Source organism: Emys orbicularis, chromosome 6, assembly GCF_028017835.1.
Source record: "Emys orbicularis isolate rEmyOrb1 chromosome 6, rEmyOrb1.hap1, whole genome shotgun sequence".
Lineage (NCBI taxonomy): Eukaryota > Metazoa > Chordata > Testudines > Emydidae > Emys > Emys orbicularis.
In genome coordinates, this window is record NC_088688.1 from 131,270,038 (window position 1) to 131,293,396 (window position 23,359).

Consider the following 23,359-nt stretch of genomic DNA (forward strand, 5'->3'; position numbering starts at 1 on the left):
AGAAACTGATTTTGGATCTCACGTGGTGTCGAACCAGTGTAAAATCAGAATCAATTAAAAAACCAGCATTCTAAATACAATCTGAGACCCAGCAGTGTTTTAAAGTGAAGCTGCAAAGACATTAGTCAACCAGGTGTGCATATGTATGCAACAACATGTGAAGGTGGCACAGCCAGCCAAAAATAGGGCATTCCAGAGGTATGTCAAGGGACAAGTCACCTCCCGGCAATGCTGCAGTGGTGTAAGTTTACACAAAGTTGCTTAAAGAGAATTTGCAACTAGCACTTAACCTCTATCCATCCCTAACCTATGACCACATGATGTTGATCAATCTTGATGTCAGATATGCCTCGTTAGGACTCCTGGTGCTGAGCAGGGTGAAGCGTGGCTGCCACATAATGGGGATCTAATGTTTAAGGGGGAAGAATAAGCTCTGGCCGTGGGTGATCTGTCTCCATGATTATCAAACACTACTGGGCAGAGATCTAGTAGGCAGACCTGCTCTAGGAACGACAATGCAGGGGGCAGCAATGCTTTAAACGGAGGCTCCGCTAAGGGAACTGACTCATTTGAGTGCCCTGCACTAGGTCAGATCCTCAGCTGGTGTAAATCAGGGTAACTCCATGGAGCCGGCCAACAGAGCACGAGTAAACCTACGTGGGAATTCTAAGGATATACAGGCCACTCTGCAGTCAGAGTTAATTAAGTTGCTGCCAAGCCTGGAATTAGGATTTCCTCGACTCATCACCTTGGCTAGTTCAGTGTCCACAGAAATTAAACCGTAGACTTGCTGAGTTAGGGTTTCATCAGGATTCCCCCAGGTGGCTCACGCAGCAGGACACAGCCTGCACCTGATCTTCATGCAGGGAGTGCAGTAAGCACACCACTCTCATGGACTGATCATCACTGACCCCTGAGCACAGGACAGCGCTTTCCATCCCCCCACCAGGGTCATGGAGTGACTGTGCTGGTTTGTCCACAGAGACTCTGCTGAGCGAGTGGTTTTCTCAGATACAAGACCCATGCACTGGTGGGTCTGGTAGGTCATTATCACCATTTGCTGTCCAAAACCAATGCACTGGCCTGTAGGCCTCCCCCTGCCTGTCATTTGCAAGAGTCACTGTGGTTCTGCTACGACCTGCAATGGAGAAAACAAGAGGGTAGGAGACTGGAGCAAAAGAACCCTTCTGAATCTAATCAAATGTGGTGTAAGGAGTGTACATGGTCCCACGGCAAGAAGGAAAGATGGAGATTGGCAATGCTTCATGGAGAGATGCAAGCTAGGATAAACCTCAAGCCTGCAGTGGTCTGGCTCTAAAACTGTCACCGGATGTCAATGATCTGGCCAGCTACTGCCCTGTCTCACACTTTCCCCCCTTCTTGGGAGGGGAGATGTTGGCAAGTCAACTCCAGCAGTATCTGACTCCCTCCAGTATCCCCCTCCCAATGAGGCTTCACACCTGGACAGGCATGGAGACAGAAGGATCCCTTCTTATCTACAGACCGAAGTCAAACACCTATGCGAACCCTACTAGGTCAACTGGCAGCCTACAATACCACTGATTTTGGGCCTCTGTTAACTTCCCTGAAAGCCCTGGGAAGGGAACCGTGGAATCTCTTAAAACAATTTTACTTTGTTACTCTCAAAGTCTAGAGAGGCTTGTGATGGGTAGTCAAACTTCCCCCACAAAGGCCCTCAGTCCTGTAGAGCTGATACAGGATGCTGAGACTTGGGCTGAAGGACCCCAGTAGTTGGAGAACACCAGGCTACACATCTCCTTTAAACATGCACAACACAATTCCCCTGCAGTTCCAGTGTCTGAATCGACACTCAAGCCCAAACCCAGTTACAGTGAGGCAGCATGACAGAAGAATTTGGCAGAAACTTTGGCCTCACTATCAGCTGAAGTCATCTTTTAATGCAGTGTTCGCTCTCAGCGTTCTACTGAACTCAGCTCTCCTTGGATATCCAGGTAGCCAGCCAGAAATGCCTTTTCCATTTTCCATTTCCATGACTCACAGGCTGTGCCTTCCTTAATCCATTTTTAGTGAACCCCAGTGTGAAATTTTGCTTGTTACCAGCTATTGTACAATGGGTGGACACCTTCACTGACTATGCAGGATCACTATAAAATTCTTTTCTTCCGAGGATCCTGTACGTGTCCAGGTGCCGATACTTAGGTATGGGCTCTGTCCTTACGTCATTTTTTATCTCCTGTCAATTTTTCCCCCCTCTCTAGTCGAAGAAAAGGGTCTGAGCAAATTTACACACGGAATATCCTAAAGCCCATAGCATTATAAAGATACAGTGCAACATCACAAAACTAGTATCGCTGCAAACAAACCCAATCCAAACAAACCGGTATGGCCTGCTTTACTATACCATTTGTCAAGAAACCATTTTTTATTGCATGAAAGTCAGCCCAAGCTCGCAGTCTTCTACACACACACCCCATTTCAGCTCAGGCTAATGATGAGACATTGTGACAGTCTCCTGTTCTGCTGATTTCCTGTCACATTAGAGCCACAGAGGGCAGGAAATTAACCTGGGGGTTCCATGCACAGGACAGACGTTAAAGCTTGTCAAATTTCTGATCTTGTATAATCTTGGGCAGATGTATTTAGTTGGCTAATTGCAAGTGTTTCAGCTAAGCCCCTCTGGCAGCCTGGCTGCTCATTGATTCAGAAAGCATCTTTCTCAAATCACTCATTTAATAATGGAACAATAGGCAACACAGCAGTTAGCACTGGCCCCGTTCCACCTAATATGTGGCCACAGGCTCTGATTCTGCTGATGCTTATACAAGTGTAAACTTGGAGTTACTGTCCCTTAGATACCTCCGTAATAGGCGTCTTTAAAAAAAAAAAACAAGGATAGAAAATCATGAGAGAGCAGAATCAGGTCCATATTGCCCTTTGGAAGATGATATATCTACCAATTATTATTACTGTAGCAACTAGAGGTCACTGCTGAGATTGGGGCTCCATTGTGCTAGGCGCTGTACAGAGATAGAGTGCCCTTGCAGCGAACAGCTCACCATCTCAACTGACAAAATGTGGGAGGGCAAAGAGAGGCACAGAGAAGGGACATGACTTGTCTAAGATCATACAGTCACTCAGTGGCAGAGCAATGCAATTCTCAGAATAGCTTCCATGGAAGCCAAGGTAGCTACAGCTCTTCTGGAAGTTAGGATAATTTGTGTATCGTTTAGGCTTTGTGTTCACTAGCACTTTTATCGACAAAACTTTTGTCGGTCAGGGGTGTGGGAAAAAACCCACCCCGACCGACATAAGTTTCACTGACAAAAGCACTGGTGTGGACTGTCCACAGAGCGGCTCCACGGGAGTTCTACAGCGGTGACAGCTGTGCTGTTGTAAGGTCCATAGCGTAAACACAGCCTTTGTGCTGAAAACCACAGTTCTGTAGCTTTCACTACAATGAAGCATGCCAGACTCTGCAAAAACTCTGTTTTTCCTGAAACAATGAACTTCTGGACTGCGATTTTCCATGCTTCGTTTCTCCCTAAGGTGGATTTCATGAAATCAAAACGTTTTGCAGAAACCTGTCACTTCTGACAAAAGCTTTGACTGGAAAAAGTCGAAACAAAGTTTTGACTTTCTTGTTTCCTTTTGATATGGTAAAACCATTTTGTTTCCAGTTGATCATTTAGTTTGGTCTTTTATATTTAATATTTCAACACTATGTAAAGTCAAAACAATTAGATGGTTTCAAACTGAATTTTTGTTCACTGCAGGAAATTTCAGCATTTCATGTTGATCTAGAATAAAATCCCCACCCTGTTTCTGGCCAGTTCGAAGGCAAACCCTCCCCCTAGCCTCCTCTCAGGCCATGATTAACCGACTAGTTTCTGACATGCATCATGGCAGATGGGGGTCTCACGAAGGGATCTGAAGGAGAAGGTAGAGGCCTTCTGCATGTGTCCATACACATAGGCAGCATGGAAGGCAGCACAGAGATATGCGTGTGACAAACAGGCAGATGATGTTGTCTTCACTGGTAGGGCAGAATGTGTGAAGCCGTGAATGACAGCAACAGACTAGTAGGGATGGACAGAGTTAAGAAAGAGAGAGCGAGACGTGGTCAAAGTGACAGGCAGGGAGAGGATCTGTGTACGGACTGGAGATGTGCCATGTGGGTCTTGGGAAACCAGAGTGGGTGCCCAACTGAAGGGAGGCACCAAGAGGAAAGGATTGGGAACCCTTGCTTTATCCGCCTCAAAGAAAGCTACTTCTTTTACCTTTTGCAAGTAAAGCACTGTTCCCTTCAGCACAGCGTAGAAGGTTTTCCAGCCACGCTTCCCTCTGGGAGCTAAAGAGAAAACAAAAGAAATGCAACCCATTTAACTCAAATCCATTTTACCCTTTGTCTAGGCAACAGGGAACCTACATTAATTCTGCATTCAACGTCTCTTGTATTCTGCTTTTCAAAGGGGAGCGTAACTAGCCAGAGTGCCTGCTCTGTAGCTAGGGCCGGGGGGAACAAAACAGCCATGATTACAGGCCAGGCCTGGGTCAGCAGGCGAATAGAGCTGATCCAGAAAACAGCTGCAGTACAGGTGCCTGTCCAATTCTGCGAGCCTGACCATATGGATTTCACCAGCCGCAGGAGTGGGAGACGCTATGCAGCGCAGTCTGAGCTCTGTGTGGTGGCAGAGGATTAGAGTAGTGAAGACCACCAGATAGTGGAGTTAGAGGGAACTTCTCTAACTGCAAGCAGGCACCACTCATAACTGGTACAGTGCCACTCTGTAGGGGGTAGCAAACCAAAGCATCCATCCCTCTTGCTGCAGCCACAAAGAAACCAGGATCAAGTTTTCAGCTGCTTCCCCAGTCCCTCCTTCCTGGCAGAAGGAGAGGAAATGATGGAAGACAACTAAAATCCCAGACAAACTCCTATATTAAGCTGGTGTTAAAGTTGAAGGACCACACCAGTGAAAACACAATAAACTTGTAACTATCCCAAAACAAGTATTACAAAGCCAGGGAATTCAGAGTTAAAGCTACACTTCAAAGTATAGCCCAAATAAATTTGTTCGTGTCTAAGGTGCCACAAGGACTCCTCGTTCTTTTTACTTCAAAGACATTCGAACATGTTAAAGTGTAAAAATGCACCATTCGTAGATTCATAGAGCTTAAGGCTACAAGGGACCATTAGATCATCTAGTCTGACCTCCTGCATAACACAGGCCATTACATTTCGCCCCATTATTCTCTGCTAAACCTATTTGTATTTGACTAAAGCATAAATTGTGATTGGCTAAAGCACCTCTTCCATGAAGACATTGAGAGATGGAGACTTCACCCCTTCCCTTGGGAGTAATCACCTTCTTGGTTACAAACGTGTGCCTCATTTCTAATTGGAATTTGTCTGACTTCAGCTGCCAGCCACTGGTTCTTGTTATGCCTTTCGCCGCTAGAATAAACAGCTCTTTAGCACCTGGTATTTTCTCCCCTGAAGGTTCCCACAGAACCTTAACTTGGCCTTGTAGTGACTCCATGAGAAAAATAAACGTGAAAAAAAAATCTATCTTTAAAAATGAGTTTAATCTCACTTTCCTGGGACCACAAAACCTACGGGGAAATTGTCAGAAGTGTCTGAGTGACTTAGGAGACGAAGTCCCATTGACTTTTCATGGGACTTCGGCTCCCGAGTCATGTAGGCACTTTTGAAAATGTCCTAAATACCTTAATCATGTGTATGGTTATCGCAGAAAATGGAATCTCGAGTCCATTCAATAATATGCAATTTTTATTGTTCTGATTAAGCAAAGGAAGCACAATTCTTCCTTAAGATTTGTAAAGGGAGTGGACACCACTAGCAAACCTGGAGTGGGATGTTGGTAAAATAATTCTAAGCCACTCAGAACCGGTTTAGAACATGAAGTTTAACCAATGAGGTGGCCTATTTATTAGGAAGAATCAGGCCACTTTGATTTCAAAAGTACCTAAATATGGGTTTAGGAGTCTATCTTCAAGGCTCCAACTCTGAAAATGTTGTTCGGTTCTAAGACATCCGGACCTAGCACAATACATGGCACAACCTTCAGCTACTTGTACACAACTGAAAAAGAGCAGCAGGTGTTCATAGTCCATAATAAAGTCAGATTTTGTTTTCAGTGTTAAACCCAGCAATTGTAATATGAGCTACCACCACATATACATTAACAACAATCGGGAAAACACAGATGCTCTCAGTAGTCACTGCTCTCAAAGCCACATTTCTGTCGCTTCCCCCACCCTAAAAACCAAGGCTTCATATAGCAGTGACTACAGCAGTTTTCAACAGTATAAAAATAGCATATGCACCAATACACTCCCCACCCCAAAAAGCCCTCAGTAATGAGTCCTCCATTATAGAGTTACAACAATGAGGAAATATGAAATTAAAAGCTGGAAATGCAACCAAACGTAGTTGCACATTTATTATGAATAGGGGGCCAGTAGGTACCAAACAACATCCTATTTCTGAAAGGATGCAAGGTCTAATTTGAAGAAGAGTATTATACCTCACGAAACAAGGAATGACCTGCTACAGGGTTATTCTGAAAGGCCAGTGAACTTCTACAGGGATGGATCAATCCTTGGATTCTCATCTGGGGACTGTGACACCCTGGGGGGGTTGCAAACAGGTGTTTCAACGGGTCAGGACCATCCTTCCCTTCTTTATGAAAAATTTCTGTTGTAACTTGGAATCACGGATGGCAAAAGTTGAGAAATATTGGGCTAGTCCATGAACAGAACCTACAGTAGTTCCAATAAAACTGGTCTGAGTTTTGTGAACAACACTTCAGTTTCTTTAAGCATAAAAGATACACATTGCTCTCCAATATTACATTTTCATTACACAAATTCACTAAAGCAAAGGACATGGGTACCATTAACTTTATGCTATGGGGCACGGAATAGTCCTCAAAATGGCCCAATAGTGTTCTTTTCTGCTGTGATAATCACATGGCTATTTTGTTTCTTATGCCTTCAATAACCTGGATGTAGCAGGCTTGTTCTTGTTTATGGGCACAAGGCCATAAGCCACTGGAGGGTGAAGAGCGGTACCTAAGAGATAAAACAATAAACATAAAAGATGCTCACTCCTCTTTCCATCCATATCTGCATGGATTTTCCGAGCCAGAAATCCAGTTTTATACACAGCAGCATTGGGGTCATGAGGAATGTCCAGGAAGGGGTTATTGGAATGGCCGATCCGAGTAACGGTCTTTGAATGGGGTCCATTATCCTTCTCATCAGTACCATCAGAGTGAGATTTTTTTTTCTCCTCTTCATCTCTAAAAACAGATGAACACAACAATGTTTAGGTGAAAAACCCATCGCCCAGCGCCATTATCCTGCAAGGTTTCATCTCCTTAATTTCTGCACGTGCTTTATTTTTCAGAATTTTTCCTCTCTTTAGGTTATTCTTATCAGCTTTTTTTTTACTATGGGCTTGATCTAAACCCACTGAAGACAGTGGGACGGCTCCCATTGGCTTCCATAAGTTTTGGATCAACAAAGTATTTAAGCACAACCCTAACTTAAAACATTTTGACACAAAAAAGCCATTTTCTATTAACAAAACTTATATGGGAAATATTTTCAGACAGCGCTATTTGTAACTAACCGTTTCTCCATGGCTTGGGTGCCTAACTCTACCATCCGCCCCTGGCAAGCTCTTATGGAAGTCATTGATTGAAAACTGCAGGATCAAGCCCTTGCTTTTGAAGAGACTGCTTCTCCCCTCCTCGCCAGGCAGGAGATATGGAAAAAGCAATCCCATGGCAAATAAATTGGTTTAGCAATGACAAGAAGATACGAATGCTTGACATCTTTATATTTGTGAGGTCCAGTTATGGAGATCTGTACCGCTGCTAATATTTGCCTCCATGAGTTCCAGCCTCTCACTTGACAAACCATCACACTCTCCCAGGACCCCAGACCCACGATGGGGGGGGGAGTAGCAGGAGACCCTGGTTCCCAAACCTAATTCTGGAACAGTGGCAAACAGGATGCATCTGAGAACTGGAGTTTAAAGGAGGCAGTTCCCATGGAGGAGGGAATCTCCAGACTGCATGTGCAGGAGGATCACACAAGTGCAGTTACAAGGCAGATTTCAGAACAGAATTGCAACACTAGTTTACAATACCCTGAATTTTAGCATTATTATTATTATTAATAATAAATTATAATTAATAATGGTAATAATAATTGGTACTACCATAGCACCTAGAGGCCCTAGTGGTAGGCGAGGACCCCATTGTAACAGGCACTGTTACAATTCTCAACAATACATTTAATTTGGGGATTTTCCTTTTCCCAAAAGTAGTAAAATTCTCCATCACAATTTCATTATTTTTTTCTCTTGGTGGAGTCATTTTTTCTGTAGACTTCAGACTAAAAAAGGAATCCCAATACCTCCATTTTATTAAAGGTAAAGTTTGTTTCACCAGCAGACTAAAAGACACCAATGTTTTTCTGTAATCTACACAGCCCTCCTTTGAAAAAGGCCTTACAGATACTGATAATTTGAATGCAGACCGTGGATTTGCAAGTGTCTTCTTCAGCGAACAATTCTTCAAGCATGTATATTATATATTGTGTCTCCAGTCACCCTATTCTACACTCTAATTCTTAATTCTATTGCCTGCATAGGGGAGCAAACATACTTCTTATAAACAATGGGGAAAATGCTGATCTCTGTGCTCCGTCTAAATATCAGGCAAATGAAACATATTTCACTTTAGATTATTCCACGCCTAAAATGGAGCAAGTCAAACTCAGTATCCTTCTCCGCTATGGAGCCGGTAAGGATCCATCTGATTCTATGGGCAGAAGGGTCCATTCTGACCATCTAGTCTGACCTCCAACATAGCACCAGACATGGAAATCATACCCATCTCGCCCAACAGCTTAGGGTTGATATTAGGAGAGGATGGTAAGACTTTAACTTCCTAATCCAAATGTACACACACAAGAACCTCATGGGGATACTGGAGACCATGAGGGGAGTTTAATTCAGTAGAAGGATGGAAAGTTACATACCAGTTATTGAGCTAAATTCATCCCAGCTGTAACTCTACTGACATCACTGGAGTTACCTCAGGGATTAATAGTGTGAAATTCCAGCTCCACTCAAGACAATGGGAGATTTGCTACTGACTTCAGTGATATCAGGATTTCAGTCATTCTCTTTGCCACGTTTCTGTCGCTTCCCCCACCCTAAAAAACAAGGCTTCATATAGCCCCAGTACAATTATAGCTCCACTTTCCAGGGAGCATGAGGCAAAAATACTATCAATCTCTACGTAGCCCGACTCCTCCACGTCTCTCACTCTTTAAACCACAGACCGAACATTTAACACAGCCAGAGGAGATCTGCATGTGTATGTAAACAAGCACAGATTATGGAAGAGTGGAATCAAGAGGGGAAAAGAGAAAGAACAACAACAATCACATTTCCTGGGATTTCCATTTCCCTCATCGTTCAATCCTACTAAACGGTATTTCATGCCAGAGGGATTGGGGAGCGGCGAAAATAAGGAATCTTTCCTGACCATGTTCTTCTCTGAAAAGCGACTGTAAGAAGGAAAAGAGAGATAGGATCCCATATTTACTGGCTTCCAGATCAGAGCTGCACACATTACAAATCACAAGACATGGCTCATTTTAATAGCCGACGGCTTTGCAGTGGGAGCTAAGTTAGCCCTTGTCTTTGATGGTACGTGAGAAGGAATGGACTGCAGCTCACCCTCCCAGAGCCGCACTTACTCTGCCCTGCTGATAAGAGAATAACAAAAAGCTTTCGCTCCTCACTGAAGTGTCTGTGACTTTGAACACACCAGGGAGTGGATGGTGTTGAAGACAGTGATGCTTTCCTGTCTACAGGTTCGATAATGAAATTTATGGGAGCCTTTCATGAACTTCAGTGGGCTCTGGATCCAGCCCTGTGGCTGCACTGTAAACAGCAGCACGGACAGCAAGTCTTTGAGAATGACGACAGGTCTAGCCAGTAACAAGCGATGAAGAATGAGATGAGGATCGTGTAGCTGTCCTCCATATATCATTTATCGTCGTCTTACCCTGCTCTGCCCCAGGTCTTTAATCCACCATGTAACAATTGCTGTCAAAGCTCTGAAACCCTTGTTTAACCTACAGGAACAAACAGAATCTTTGGCTATCAAAGAGACTCTGACCAGATTAACAGTATTTCTTCACACTTCAATATCCTAGGTCAGGGGTCGGCAACCTTTCAGAAGCGGTGTGCCGAGTCTTCATTTATTTACTTTAATTTAAGGTTTCGCGTGCCGGTAATACATTTCAATGTTTTTTAGAAGGTCTCTCTCTATAAGTCTGTATATTATATAACTAAACTATTATGTATGTAAAGTAAACAAGGTTTTCAAAATATTTAAGAAGCTTCATTTAAAATTAAATTAAAATGCTGATCTTACGCCACCAGGCTGCTCAGCCCGCTGCCAGCCTGGCGTTCTGTTCACCTAGGACGGCAGCGGGCTGAGTGGGGCCTGACCTCTGAAGCCCACACCCCCAGAAGGGTGGGTGTGGGGGGCTTCAGAGGTCAGGGCAGAGGGCTGGAGGGGTGTGGGGGGTGCAGGGCAGAAGGCTGGGGGTGTGGGGGGCTTCAGAGGTCAGGGCAGAGGGCTGGAGGGGTGTGGGGGGTGCAGGGCAGAAGGCTGGGGGTGTGGGGGGCTTCAGAGGTCAGGGCAGAGGGCTGGAGGGGTGTGGGGGGTGCAGGGCAGAAGGCTGGGTGTTGTGAGGGAGGGCAGAGGGCTGGGGTGTGTGTGGAGGTGCAGGGCAGAAGGCTGGGGGTGGGGTGGGTCAGGGCAGAGGGCTGGGTGTTGGGGGGGAGGGCAGAGGGCTGGGGTGTGTATGGAGATGGAGGGCAGAGGGCTGGGGTGTGTGTGGAGGTGCAGGGCAGAGGGCTGGGGTGTGTGTGGAGGTGCAGGGCAGAGGGCTGGGTGTTGGGGGGGGGGGGGAGGGCAGAAGGCTGGGTGTTGGGGGAGGTCAGGGCAGAGGGCTCGGGTGTGTGTGGAGGTGCAGGGCAGAAGGCTGGGGGTGGGTGGGTCAGGGCAGAGGGCTGGGGTGTGTGTGGAGGTGCAGGGCAGAGGGCTGGGTGTTGGGGGAGGTCAGGGCAGAGGGCTGGGTGTTGGGGGAGGTCAGGGCAGAGGGCTGGGGTGTGTGGGGAGGTGCAGGGCAGAAGGCTGGGGGTGGGGTGGGTCAGGGCAGAGGGCTGGGTGTTGGGGGGAGGGCAGAGGGCTGGGGTGTATGTGGAGGTGCAGGGCAGAGGGCTGGGTGTTGGGTGGGAGGGCAGATGGCTGGGGTGTGTGTGGAGGTTGCAGGGCAGAAGGCTGGGTGTTGGGGGGGAGGGCAGAGGGCTGGGGTGTGTGTGGAGGTGCAGGGCAGAAGGCTGGGGGTGGGGTGGGTCAGGGAAGAGGGCTGGGTGTTGGGGGGGGAGCGCAGAAGGCTGGGGTGTGTGTGGAGGTGCAGAGCAGAGGGCTGGGTGTTGGGGGGGAGGGCAGAGGGCTGGGGTGTGTGTGGAGGTGCAGGGCAGAAGGCTGGGTGTGAGGAGGGTTCAGGGCAGAGGGCTGGGGTGCTCAGCTCGTGGGGGTGCTCCCAGCCCCCTGCCCTCTGCCCGGAGCGGCTCATGACAGGGGGCTGGAAGGGACATGTCCTGTTCTACCCCCTTCCCTACCTCTTCTCTGCCTCCTTTACCCAGGGCCGGCTTTAGCAAGGGGCCGCGGGGCTGCCGCGAGCCAGCTGGAGCTCCGGCCGGGAGAGCGGGGCCGCGGGGCTTTTGCGGAGCAGGGAGCATGCTGCCACTCCTCCCCGCTCCCTTTGCAAGGGCCGGCACAGGGAAGGAGAGGAGGAGGGGCAGGAAAGCAGGCTGCACCATGGCTGGGGGAGGGGGGGAGCTTGGCTGCTGCAAGAGGAAGCTTCTGCCTCCTGCCCCAGCAGGGGAGAGCGGTGGGCGGGGGGGCTGAGTGCGGCTGGGGGTCGGAACCGCGGCAGGCGGCCACGTGCCATTCAAAATCGGCACGCGTGCCGTAGGTTGCCGACCCCTGTCCTAGGTGCATCTACACCGGGACTCCCCAGCATTTTTCTCACCGCTGGCCTAGCACTACAGCAGCTTTACCGGTGGTAATAAAGTGCTGCTCCATCCACTATGATGGAGCCGAGTGTTCTCATGTGTCCACCCTCCTTTGCAGGCCAGTCTAGAGGGGTGGGGAGGAGTCATGGTCCCTCTCTTTTCAAGATAAGTAGTCCCTGCGCTGCCGAGAGCCCAAGCACTGCTATTGCGAACAGCGACTGCACAACGAGGAAGCAAGCTTCGGGCTCAGCCCTTCACAGCCACTGCTCGCAGTCCAGCCCTAAGTTAACAGGATCGCCATTGGAGCTGTTCTCAGAATGTGCCCTGCATCCTCTGGGGTTGGAGACAGCTTGCTCATGAGCTTGGATTGCTCCTAAGATCCAGGCACTAATGGCTGATCAGTGACATGCAGCATTCCAGGAGGATAAGGTGGCCCTTTGCCCATATCCCAAATTCCTATCCAAGGGGGGTCTCCGATTTCCACCTCCGCGAACCTCCTGTATTTCCCCCCGAATCTCACTCACTATCATAGGCGTGCACAGGGGGTGTGCTGGGTGTGCCTGGGCACACCCTAATGCAGGGCAGGCAGAGCTGTGGGGGGGCGGGGCTACGTGCTCCCGCAAGGCAGCGTGTATGGCGCCGCGCTGAGCCAGACGCTGCTAGGAGCCTCCCTCATGGTTGGGGGGGGTTGGGGGGGTTGGAAGTGGCGGGGGCCAGTCGGGGGCCAGGGAGCAGGGTGGGGTGCTCTCACCTCGGGGGCAGCTCCCCCCTCCCCAGCGTCCCTGCGTGCAGGGGAGAGTCTCGGCAGAGGCCGGGCAACTCTGTACGCTGCCCCCCTCCCCCCTTCCAGTGCTGACCTGGTTCCCAGCCCATTGGCCAGGAACCCCGGCCAATGGGAGCTGTGGGGGGCGAGGGAGGGGGAGGGAGCTGCAGGCAGAGAGAGCCTCAGGAGATTCTTCAGGGGGACATGGAGTCCAGGGCAGCCTGGGGGGTTAGCGGGGGGTCTGGCGCTGGCAGCAGCAAGTGACCTGGCCCCAGCCCGCTCTGCTCCACCCCACCGGCTCCCAGCGTTGCTCAGTGGTGGGGGTTTGGGGGAAGGGGTGGGGCATGCTGGGGCCGGGTTGCTCGCTGGTGCCAGGCTCCCCGCTAAGCCCCCAGGCTGCCCTATACCCTGTGTCCCCCTGAAGCACAAGGCCCCCCAAAGCACGGGGTCCAGGGCGGTTGCCCCGATCCGTCCTATGGTGGGGACAGTTCTGCTTGGGCACCACCAAAAATCATACAAACCTGCCACCCCTGATTGGACAGGGGGTGGGATTATGGGGTGGTGGTTAGGGGCGGAGGTCTCTGGAGGAGGCGGTCAGGGAGCAGGGGGGGTTGGATGGGGCATGGGAGTCCCGGGGTCTGTCAGGAGGCGGGGGGTGGATAGGGGTCAGGGCAGTCAGGGGACAGGGAGCAAGGAGGGTCATGGGGGGGGGTCTTTGGAGGCGGTGGTCAGGGGACAAGGAGCTGGGGGGGTTGGATGAGTCAGGAGTTCTGGGGGGGCTGTCAGAAGGCAGGGGTGTGGAGAGGGGTTGGGGGAGGCAGGGAGCAGAGGGAGTTGTATGGGTCGGGAGTTCTGGGGGTCCTGTCAGGGGGTGGGGAGCAGGTGGATAGGCATGGGAGTTCCGGGGGTCTGTCTGGGGGCGGGGGTGTGGATAAGGGTCGGGGCAGTCAGGGGACAGGTAGAGTCCTAGGGGGGCAGTCAGGGGACAAGGAGCAGGGAGGCTTAGGTAGGGGGTGGGGTCCTGGGGAGCAGTTAGGGGCAGGGGTCCCAGGAGGGGGTAGTCAGGGGACAAGGAGCAGGAGGGGTTGGGAGTTCTGAGGGGGGAAGTCAGGGGGCGGGAAGTAGGAGGGAGTGGATGGGGGCAGGGTGGGGGCAGGGCTAGGGCATGGCAGGGGCGGGGCTCCCTGGGTGCACACCCTAATGAAATGGGCTGCGCACGCCTATGCTCACTATCAGGGGAGACTGGGCTGCGATGGCTAGACATTAAGAGGGCTTTAAGCTACTATCTGAACAGGACTACACCACCCCATAAATCACCTTGACGAAAAAGCATGGGAATAATGCTAGGAGCCAATCAATTCCCACCTAGGCTGTCCACGTGGATTAGTCTCTGTGCACGCTCTTGCCAAGAACGAGATGAAATTCTGGCACATTCCACCAGGCCTAAGGCAGCTGCAGGGGCTCGCCACAAAACGTCTGTTGCTGGGGTATATAAGATATGACATGGAGCTCCATACATATATTCATGCTGCGTTATTCTAGATCAGAGCCTCAGTTTGAGAGAGCAGTCCTGCGAAGTTTACTCGGGAGAGACTCCTCAGATCTACCCCCTTTGAGTCTTGCAGCTGTCTGTTAATTACCAAGAGTGGGGCTCTATGCAGGTAATGCTCACAGAAAGATCGGTTGCTCACCATAATAGCTGCATACTTCCAGACGATTGCGTGCATGGATTCTTATTACCTGTCCACCTTCCCTAATACTCCAAGTAATAAAACAGATGCTTGGTTGAGCAGAGGGAGCTGAGTAGTGGCTGGGGCGGCTCCCTTTTATGACCCCTCAGGTGGGGACACAAGGGCGTAGCCGGGATGCAAGCAGCCCCAATGGACTGTGCTATCCGGGAAGCTGAGCTTGCGTACGGAGCGTGCACATATCACCAAGGGTGTGGAGCCATGCAGGCAAACATCTCAAATAGACATAGCTACTCTGGGGTGTAACCCTTTTCTTTAACACCAAAATCCACTACTGAGCACGGACATCAATCTAGGGCTGGTGCATCCCTTTCCTGTTGGCGTATTCATGCCGCAAAGAAAATGAATAAGTGGAAATGCCGATTAATATGGTTAGAAGCAGAAGTTTTCTCTTGTGTTTAGCACTGAGTGCTGATGAAGTATTAGCTTGTCAAAAAGCAGATGTGTTGGGGGGGGGGGGGGGGGTATATCGGCCACTTCTGAATTAAGTCTCTTTAATATTAGGTTGTTGTCAAATTCTCCAGAGTTAATCCAAAGACAATACTAGACAACAAGCCAAGAACAGGAAACTCAATCCAAAACTTGCATTTCTATTCAGTGATTCCAACACAATGCACTGGAAGATAAAGAAAGAAACTCAACATCTGTTTTATTTATGTAGTCATAGAACAAACAGAGGTTTATATTTCTGCCTTTTGAAGCTGAAGTTTCCTACTGAATTAAATGTCTTTCTTCCTTGCAGACACAGCTGATTTACATAATTAACAACTTTCCTTACTGGAGAAAGGAAGTAGAACATGGAATTTTGCTAATGGAAGAGCGAATCCAATGTTTGAGTCTCATGGAACCAAGACTACAGGTTCCAGAGTCTAATCACAGTACAACGTATGTAGGAAATGGATTACCATACCAGGGACTGATTTTAAGATCATGAATTCTGTACAGTATACTTACACTGCCCAGTCAAGCTTCTCATTCTTGATTGAATTGTAGAGAGCCTGCGAAGAGAAAGAAACAAGAAGGAATTACTGTTTGGACTCTGTCATATATATTTGAAGATGTCAATGGAAAATGTGTAACTACCACTAGCAAGTGAGTTGCCTCTGAACAAGAAAGACCATTAGCCATGCATGGCAACTCTTAGACTTGAGCAGGAGCAAGAATACTGGTCAAGACTGGACAAAAATTTTAGAATATAGGGTCTGAGATTTCAATAATTCTCCAGCGGTAGAAACATCAGATACATTTTTTGTGCAAAATGTTGGTTTCGAAATATCACACAAGCTACTGAAATGCAAGATATTGTAAGACCACAGGACTGCATCTGGGGTCAAACCCTGGCCCTATGGAAATCACTGGGAGTTTTGCCATTGACTTCAATTAAGTCAATTTCATCCCTGGCTTTTATAGAGATCTGTACCAGAATAGCTTACCTGTGAAACACATCAAAATCACTCAGCCTGAAACACACTTTCATACGTCCATCAGATATGCATACACAAAAGCACCCATAAAAATATTGTTTCTATGTGCAATTAACTTGCATTAAATAAACTGCAAATATCCTGTACATTGCTGTAGTACTAAGGGCCAGTGTCTTTGGCATCGGAAGTCCCAATTTGTTTGGTGTCAATGGCCTGTTGTGACAGGTCTTTACAAAGTGGTGGCCTGTAGGGGAATTTGAACTCCTATGGACATCAGATAGTTGGAATGAGTTTCCTCTGAGCGGGAGAGTTCATACCACCTTGGCTAAGTGAGTTTGATCAGGTCTCCCTCATGTGGCTGACCCATATAGTGGATAAGAGCCTACTACTGCTAACAGCTAATGGAGTAACTCCTTTAATTTAAGTGGCCATGGCCTGTATTTTTGTTCGTGAAATGCCCCAGGTTGTAGTGCAGCGTAACCCTACACTTGGGGAGTACTTTACACACATAAGTAGATTTACTCCAGCTATCAGCTTATTCCTAAACACCCCCACACACAACTCTGTTAGCGTCTAGAAAAAGTAGAACTTGAAACAAGACAGACCATTATACACATGGTTACCAAAATACAGCACACCACCTTTGAGCAAATCTAGAAATCATCAGCTAAAGGTATGTAACCGTGGTACACCTCTACCCCGATATAACGCTGTCCTCGGGAGCCAAAAAGTCTTACCGCATTATATCGAACTTGCTTTGATCCACCGGAGCGCGCAGCCCCGACCCCCTGGAGCGCTGTTTTACCGCAGCGTTATATCGGGTCGCGTTATATCGGGGTAGAGATGTACCCTTGAAACCAATTCAAGTACGCACACCAATAAACAATTAATTCCTACTAACCAGCACCCAGACATCCTTAACTCTGCCCCAAAACAAAATTCACTTACAATTAGAGCTATGTGAAGAGTGGATTTTTCGGTTCACTGGCAAATCCGAAACCACCAAAACAAAATTTGGTCAAACCAAAAAAATGTTTAAGCAAATTGAAAAGTTAAAAAAAAAAAAAAAATTCCGGTCAAACAAAACATTTTATTCAACCCAAGACAAAATTTCATTTTGAACTTTTAGCTTTTTAAAATGTTTAAAATAAGACTGCTGTAGCCCACGAAAGCTTATGCTCAAATAAATTTGTTAGTCTCTAAGGTGCCACAAGTACTCCTGTTCTTCAAAACAAAACATCATTTCGAACTGAAAAATCCCAGGTTTCCTTTTGGCAGTGTTGACATGGAACATTTCAATTATTTTGGATTATTTTTCCTGTAAACAAAACAATTTGGCAAAATTTCACAAATTTGACACAAATTCCCAAAATGTTTCTCTCTCATCAAATCTGCATTTTACGCCAAAAAAAAAAAAAAAAAAAAAAAAAAAGGCTTAAATAAAAAAAAAGTAGCCGAGCTCTTCCTAGGCCTATCAAGTCTAATCCAGTCTTATCCACCCATCACACAACTCGCAAGTGGGCAGCCCTGACCCTGCAACACGAGCCTCCCAGGCAAGCCTCAGCAGTCCCATGGAGCCCCACATGCTTCCCAATGCAGGATCAGGGCCTTAATGTTTCACTCTTATTCATACAAAAGTTGGGAAAACTCTGGCCTTTAATTCCACCACTTGCAACCAGGTCAAACAAAGACACTCTTACAATCCAAATCTCCTCCAATGCCAGACACAACTGTGTAGCGGTTACTAGCACCTTCCAGCCACTGTGCAAAATAATTCCTTGCACCCAGAGCTTGAGAAATATCACATACTGGGCCAGATACAAAGGTGTGTCTGAGCTATATTCAGTACCCCTGAGAGGTACCTATTCGTGGGGCACAACTTAGCTTCATGGCCTCTCTAATGTGAAGTGACTAGAGCAAGCCTTCATGGCCATTCTGCAAACCCAGATTTGCCAGCGTGCAGCCTTTCCTGCCCGACATGCTCTGGCATACTACTATACTGCGGGAGCAGGGCCAGGCCTGAGTGGCACAGGGCCACGGTATCTTTATTTTATCTCTTAAGCAAGATCATAAAATTACGTTCCTTAGATTAAAACAGGAACGGCTAGTGTTGCAATGAAGCATCACATGTACTAGTATTATCTGTGTTACACCAGAGCACACGGCCCCCAAGCGACATCCATTGTGGTGGGCACTGGACACACATGTAGGATAATGCAGACCCTGCTCTGAATTGTTTACATAGTCTATTACTATTGATCTGCAGTAGTTCCCACTGCATGCTAACAGCTTTCCCTGGCCAGTGCTCCAAGGAGCTCATGAACCAAGGACAAACAATTAGACAGAGGTCAGGGAAAGGGGAATATTTACCTAATTCCAAGACAAGACATCACAAGTGGGTTTAACCAAACATAGGTGGGAGAAGGGGAAAGAGAACCAGGTTAACCCCAATGGTGCAGTTATAAATGAATTAGATCCAGGTTCCTTTTATCAGTATAGCATGAGCTGCCAGAGATGCCTATAGTTAAGAATTGCGTGATACTCTTCATTATGAGCCCGTTTTTATTTTGTTATAACTTTGCTAAACTTGTTCAGGCTGGTATTTCCATGTTTGTTCTCTGGCTCAGGCTTGCAAGAGACAGGGGGTAAAGAGGGAGGAGTTTCAGTTAAAACCGTTCAGCTGATTCCAAGAATGAGGTTAGGGGAAAACAGATAGTTTTGCCAACGTTAACTTTTTGGCCAGTTGTTTCTTTGAAGAGCTCTAGCACCCCCAGACTTTGTAGCAGGGATTGGAAATTTGGCAGAAGGATGGTCCTGGAGGTGCCTTTTGTTGTCATTTTGAAAGTCCAGCCAGATCTGGTCGAGTTAAAAACAAGTTAAAATGGTTATTTGCACACACTCAGTATTACTGATTACAGGTTTGCTGCTAAAAATCTCCAGAGATCCATCTGCACCGAGTACACTCCAGCCCAATGGGGCTTCCTACACAGTGGGCACAAAACCAGAGCTCCAGCTGGGGAAGGCAGCAGCGACTACCCCCCTAATTTTGCCTACAGGAAGGTACTTGGGGTTGGGACCAGCAGGAGACAATGGGTTCTCGTCTCAGCTCTTCCACTGACGGACGTTAATTATGTGCATTATTACAGAACAAGGCCTGACATTTCTACTTTAACAGGGTAGTGGGCATCATCCACCTAGTCAGATGGTGGGCATGTGGGGAGGAATAGAGAGCCCCCCAGAAAACAATATATTCTCTCCACAAGGTAGATCAATATTATTATTTTATTATTTACACAATGGACAGGAACTCATCCCTAGCCCCTTTCTCCTCTCACTGCTACAGAGGGTATTCCAGAGAGAGGATGGATTGTCTGGTAGTGAGAGACCTCGCTTGGGCTGTGGGAGATCCGGGTTCAAGCATCCTGAGAGAGCCTGGGCAAGTTACAGTGTCTTTCTGTGCCTCAGTTCCCCATCCATAAAACAGGGATAACAGCACTGCTCTGCCTCACAGCCATGCTTTGAAGACAAATACATTAAAGATTGGGATGCGCACAGATCTAGCACTGGAGTAACTTCTGCAGCCTCCATGGCGCTGGCAGGTATGCAGTGGGGAAGAGAGGCTGTGTTTCCCAGTGGGTAGGGGGCAGGGCTGGGCTAGGAGTCAGCAACACTTCACCTCTGTGTGCTAGGGTTGCCAATCCTCCAGGATTGTCCTGGAGTCTCCGGGAATTAAAGGTTCATCTTTAATTAAAGATTATGTCATGTGATGAAACCTCCAGGAATACGTCCAACCAAAACTGGCAACCCTACTCTGTGCCTGTTACTCCAAAGGCTTGAACCAGTGCTAGGCACTATACAGTTTGTCTTTCCCATTTAGATGGTAGCTCTATGACGGTCTCCCATTCGGGGTTTGTACAGCGACTAGCACAATCTTGTGTTGTGTCTCTAAGTGCTACTTCAATTCAAATAATAAAATAGAGGGTAGGGAGACCTGCAGTGCTGCTTAAAGGGGCAGCAGATAATTTCTGACTCTGCTTCCTGCATCTGCAGAGCAGTGCGCTGATGGCCCCTCCTTCTCCCAAGTCACCCTAATGCACAGCAGAGGTCTGGTGATGCTCACGCTCCCCCCACGACAACATCCACCAGATCTAATGCAGGGCCCGGTACAAACAAATCACACAAACCCCCAGTGTATTACCACAAAAACGCGGGAAGAGTCAACGTTCATTCAGAGTGGGAAGGTCACTCCAGTGGACAGGTCTCTGGGCTAGGACATGGGAGAGCAGGCTTCTATTCTCAGCTGCGCTACAGACCCGCTGCGTGACCCCGAGCAGGTCTATGCTGTGCTCTTCCCAATGGGCATATCCCTCGCCTTCCTCATAGGGGTCCGGAGAGGCAAAACATCCATTAACGAATGTGAAGTGCTCACGTACTACATCGAGGTAGCTAGACAGATTCCTTCAATCTCTGTTAGTCACAGGTGTCATCCTTAAAAAGCTTCAATGCTACCTCAGTATCTGAGGTATTCACTGCACTTGCTATGGGGAATAACTAGAGACTATTGAGGCAACGAACAAGTTTTTAAGGGGAACCGATATATTTACGCATCTTGGGGCAAGGAGCAGTTAACTGAGCAGAAGCTCAGGGTGTATCCCATTCTCACTCTCTGGGCAGCTGCTCTGCATCAGTCCAGGGATGTACCATGTCACTGAATCAGGCCCTGTGAGATTCCTTATTATCATAAAACCCCTCCGAATATTTGAAAGCCAGTGGCAGATCAACACATACAGCCTGAGGGCCTGCACTGCCATCTTATGGCTACTCCCCTACCCCAACCAAACATTACTCTGCCCATCCCAGAACCTCGGTTTCCTGTGTCCCTGTCTCTGCTGCTGCTCAGTGCTTTCCCGAGCAGCAGCTGAGGTCTGAGGTTAACATCCATGAAGTTGATCGTTTCATAACGGGCTGCACATACGGATAACAGCCGTGAACCCTGCTGAAACACCAACCCCCTACTAATGTCGTGGCCATTACTTGACAAAGCTCTACGCAGCTGTTGACATACCGAGGCTGACTGTCTGCAAGTTCAGGAACGTAGCGCTATCGGTTTATATTTAGTTCCTATTTTGGCAAGAAACTTTTCTTTTTTTTAATTGGAAGCCTAAATTCTGCAGAAATTGGTAGCTTAGTTCCCCTCCTCTTCCCCCCTCCATGACTGCCAGGGAAAACTTCCCCCTGGTGAGTGGGCGGGGGAATCTTTAAAGACCAAGGAAAGGGTGTTTTACTCCATCTCACTTTAAAGGTGAAGCCCACCTGGAGGAATGGAACTAAAGGAGTCTGTATATTTTCAAAGGCACTTGGCATTGGCCTCATTTTGCTCCTATTGAAGTCAGAAGCAGAGACTCTGACAACTCCTCCCTGTATATAAAGTATGTATATACTGTATTTTAATGAGCTAAGTCACATTATTATGACAACTGCCACGAAACTCCGGAATGCATTAAAATATAAGTTACCACCCATTGGATGATTAACTCTCCTTCCCCCAAGTGCTCGTGTGTAAGAGTCACTGAGTCACCAGAGCCATCTACTCCAAACAAAGTCTACAACATCTGCAAATCTTGGACGAGCCTACGAGACAGTCACGTAACACAAAATGAACACACAACCGAGTGTGAATGCAGACATGAAGCTGCAACTAACTATCCCAGCTGGTTATTGCTGAGAGGTAAATCGTTTAGCTAATAAGAAAGTCAGGTGATGCAAAACCTTCCAATGCAGATGAAAGCCAGGTCAGCAGGGTTCACCATGCTGATGAGCTGCAGGGGGATGCTGCATGATCCCCTTCTTTAAAAAGTCAGCCATGAGGCCTGCTAAAGGAGAATCCTGACTTTCTTTAAGAAGTAAGTAGATGATGCCGTCCCTTGTCCAGGCTGGCCAATAGGAACTGATTGCCAGGACTGAAAGGAACAAACAGAGTGCTAAGGCTGGCTCTGCTGGGTAACATTCACCAGCCTGCCTGCACACACCCACTGATTCCATGATCTCAGCAGCTACAGCAAAGGGAACTCCCACCTTGCATGTTCCCCTGCCTCTCCCCCAGCTTCCAGGTGCACCTGGGAGACACACCAGGTAGCCCTCACAGTCGTCATCAGACCTTCCAGCAATGTTCAAGAAAGAGAGGGGCCACGCCACAGCTGATGGATGGTGTGGAAGTCCTTTGGCTACTGCAGCCTGCCTATCGCCCTGCGAATGACAACCCCCCTTGTCCCCCCCCAGGTTGTGCTACAAGCCAACCTACAGTCCACTCACCCAACAAGAGAAGACCTGCTCCCCACCCCACTAGCCTGGGGAAATACATTCTCTGATACCCACCCCACACCAGCTGGAGGAGACTGGGTGAGAGGTGGAAGGAATGATGGATCTGAAAGGGGGAAGTGTACAGGAAGGATGGATGGTTTTGGTGTGCGTGGAGGGAAAGAGATGGGGCTTGATAAGGATTTTGGGGGAGGGGAATTTTGAGAGTATCACCAACTGAGGCAGAATATTTTGGAGGGAGCCTCCTATTATAAAAACCATTGTCCTTAGAATAAAAAACTGCCATCCGCCCCAGCAGCAGAAAATGGAGACGGAAGGTTAGCCAAGCTCCCGAGAGCTAAGGGTGATACACTGCGCAGGGTACCTGTACTCTGTAATCGCGACACATCAGGCTAGCTAGAAAGATCTGTCCTGCACTTGCCTGAGCTTTTCGTCAACGTTATGGTTAACGGGAGCCTATTGCATGACTGCGGACAAAGCTGTTTGGCTAGCTGCACAAAACCCAGTGAGGACAGACTAGAGATGTGCCTCAGAATATGGAAGCACTGGCAGAGCATGTTTCAAAAATCTAGTTGGGGGATTTTACCATTCATGTGCCTTTGTGGAACAGGCTTAAGCTTTTTGCAGGACTGCGATATCCCCAGGTATGTCTGCTTGGAGAAAAAGCTGCCGCCAGGCTAGATCATGCAGTCGGTTCTGAGGGCATTGAATGCATTTCATGTGACCCACATTTGAACCCAAGTCTCCCGAGGTGACCAAGATATGTTAACCTGCTGCGCCATCTACACAGGCCAACCTGCTGGCCAGCAGCTTTGAAAGCTGCAGATGCAGTTAGCATTAGCTACTGAAATATGGACCTGGCTAAGCCCAAGGGATGTGTGTTGTTTGGCAGTAGATGAATGCGAGTCAGGACCGCTGGGGTCTGTTCCCTCTGTGCCACGGGGCAGGTCACATGACATCTCTCCACTCATTTCTTCCAGCTACAAAA

At 48.1% G+C, this 23,359-nt stretch overlaps 1 protein-coding gene across 4 annotated transcripts in view; it reads right to left on the bottom strand.

Moving 5' to 3' along the window:
• Positions 1-23,359, bottom strand: part of PSD3 (pleckstrin and Sec7 domain containing 3) — a 109,570-nt gene that overhangs the window by 14,907 nt on the left and 71,304 nt on the right. For all 4 annotated transcript variants that reach the window (XM_065406126.1, XM_065406128.1, XM_065406129.1 and 1 more), the window contains 3 exons: positions 15,584-15,627; positions 7,111-7,304; positions 4,260-4,330 (listed from right to left, as the gene is read on the bottom strand). In XM_065406126.1, coding sequence (XP_065262198.1) covers positions 4,260-4,330; positions 7,111-7,304; positions 15,584-15,627 — 309 coding nt within the window. The remainder of the gene's footprint in view (positions 1-4,259; positions 4,331-7,110; positions 7,305-15,583; positions 15,628-23,359) is intronic.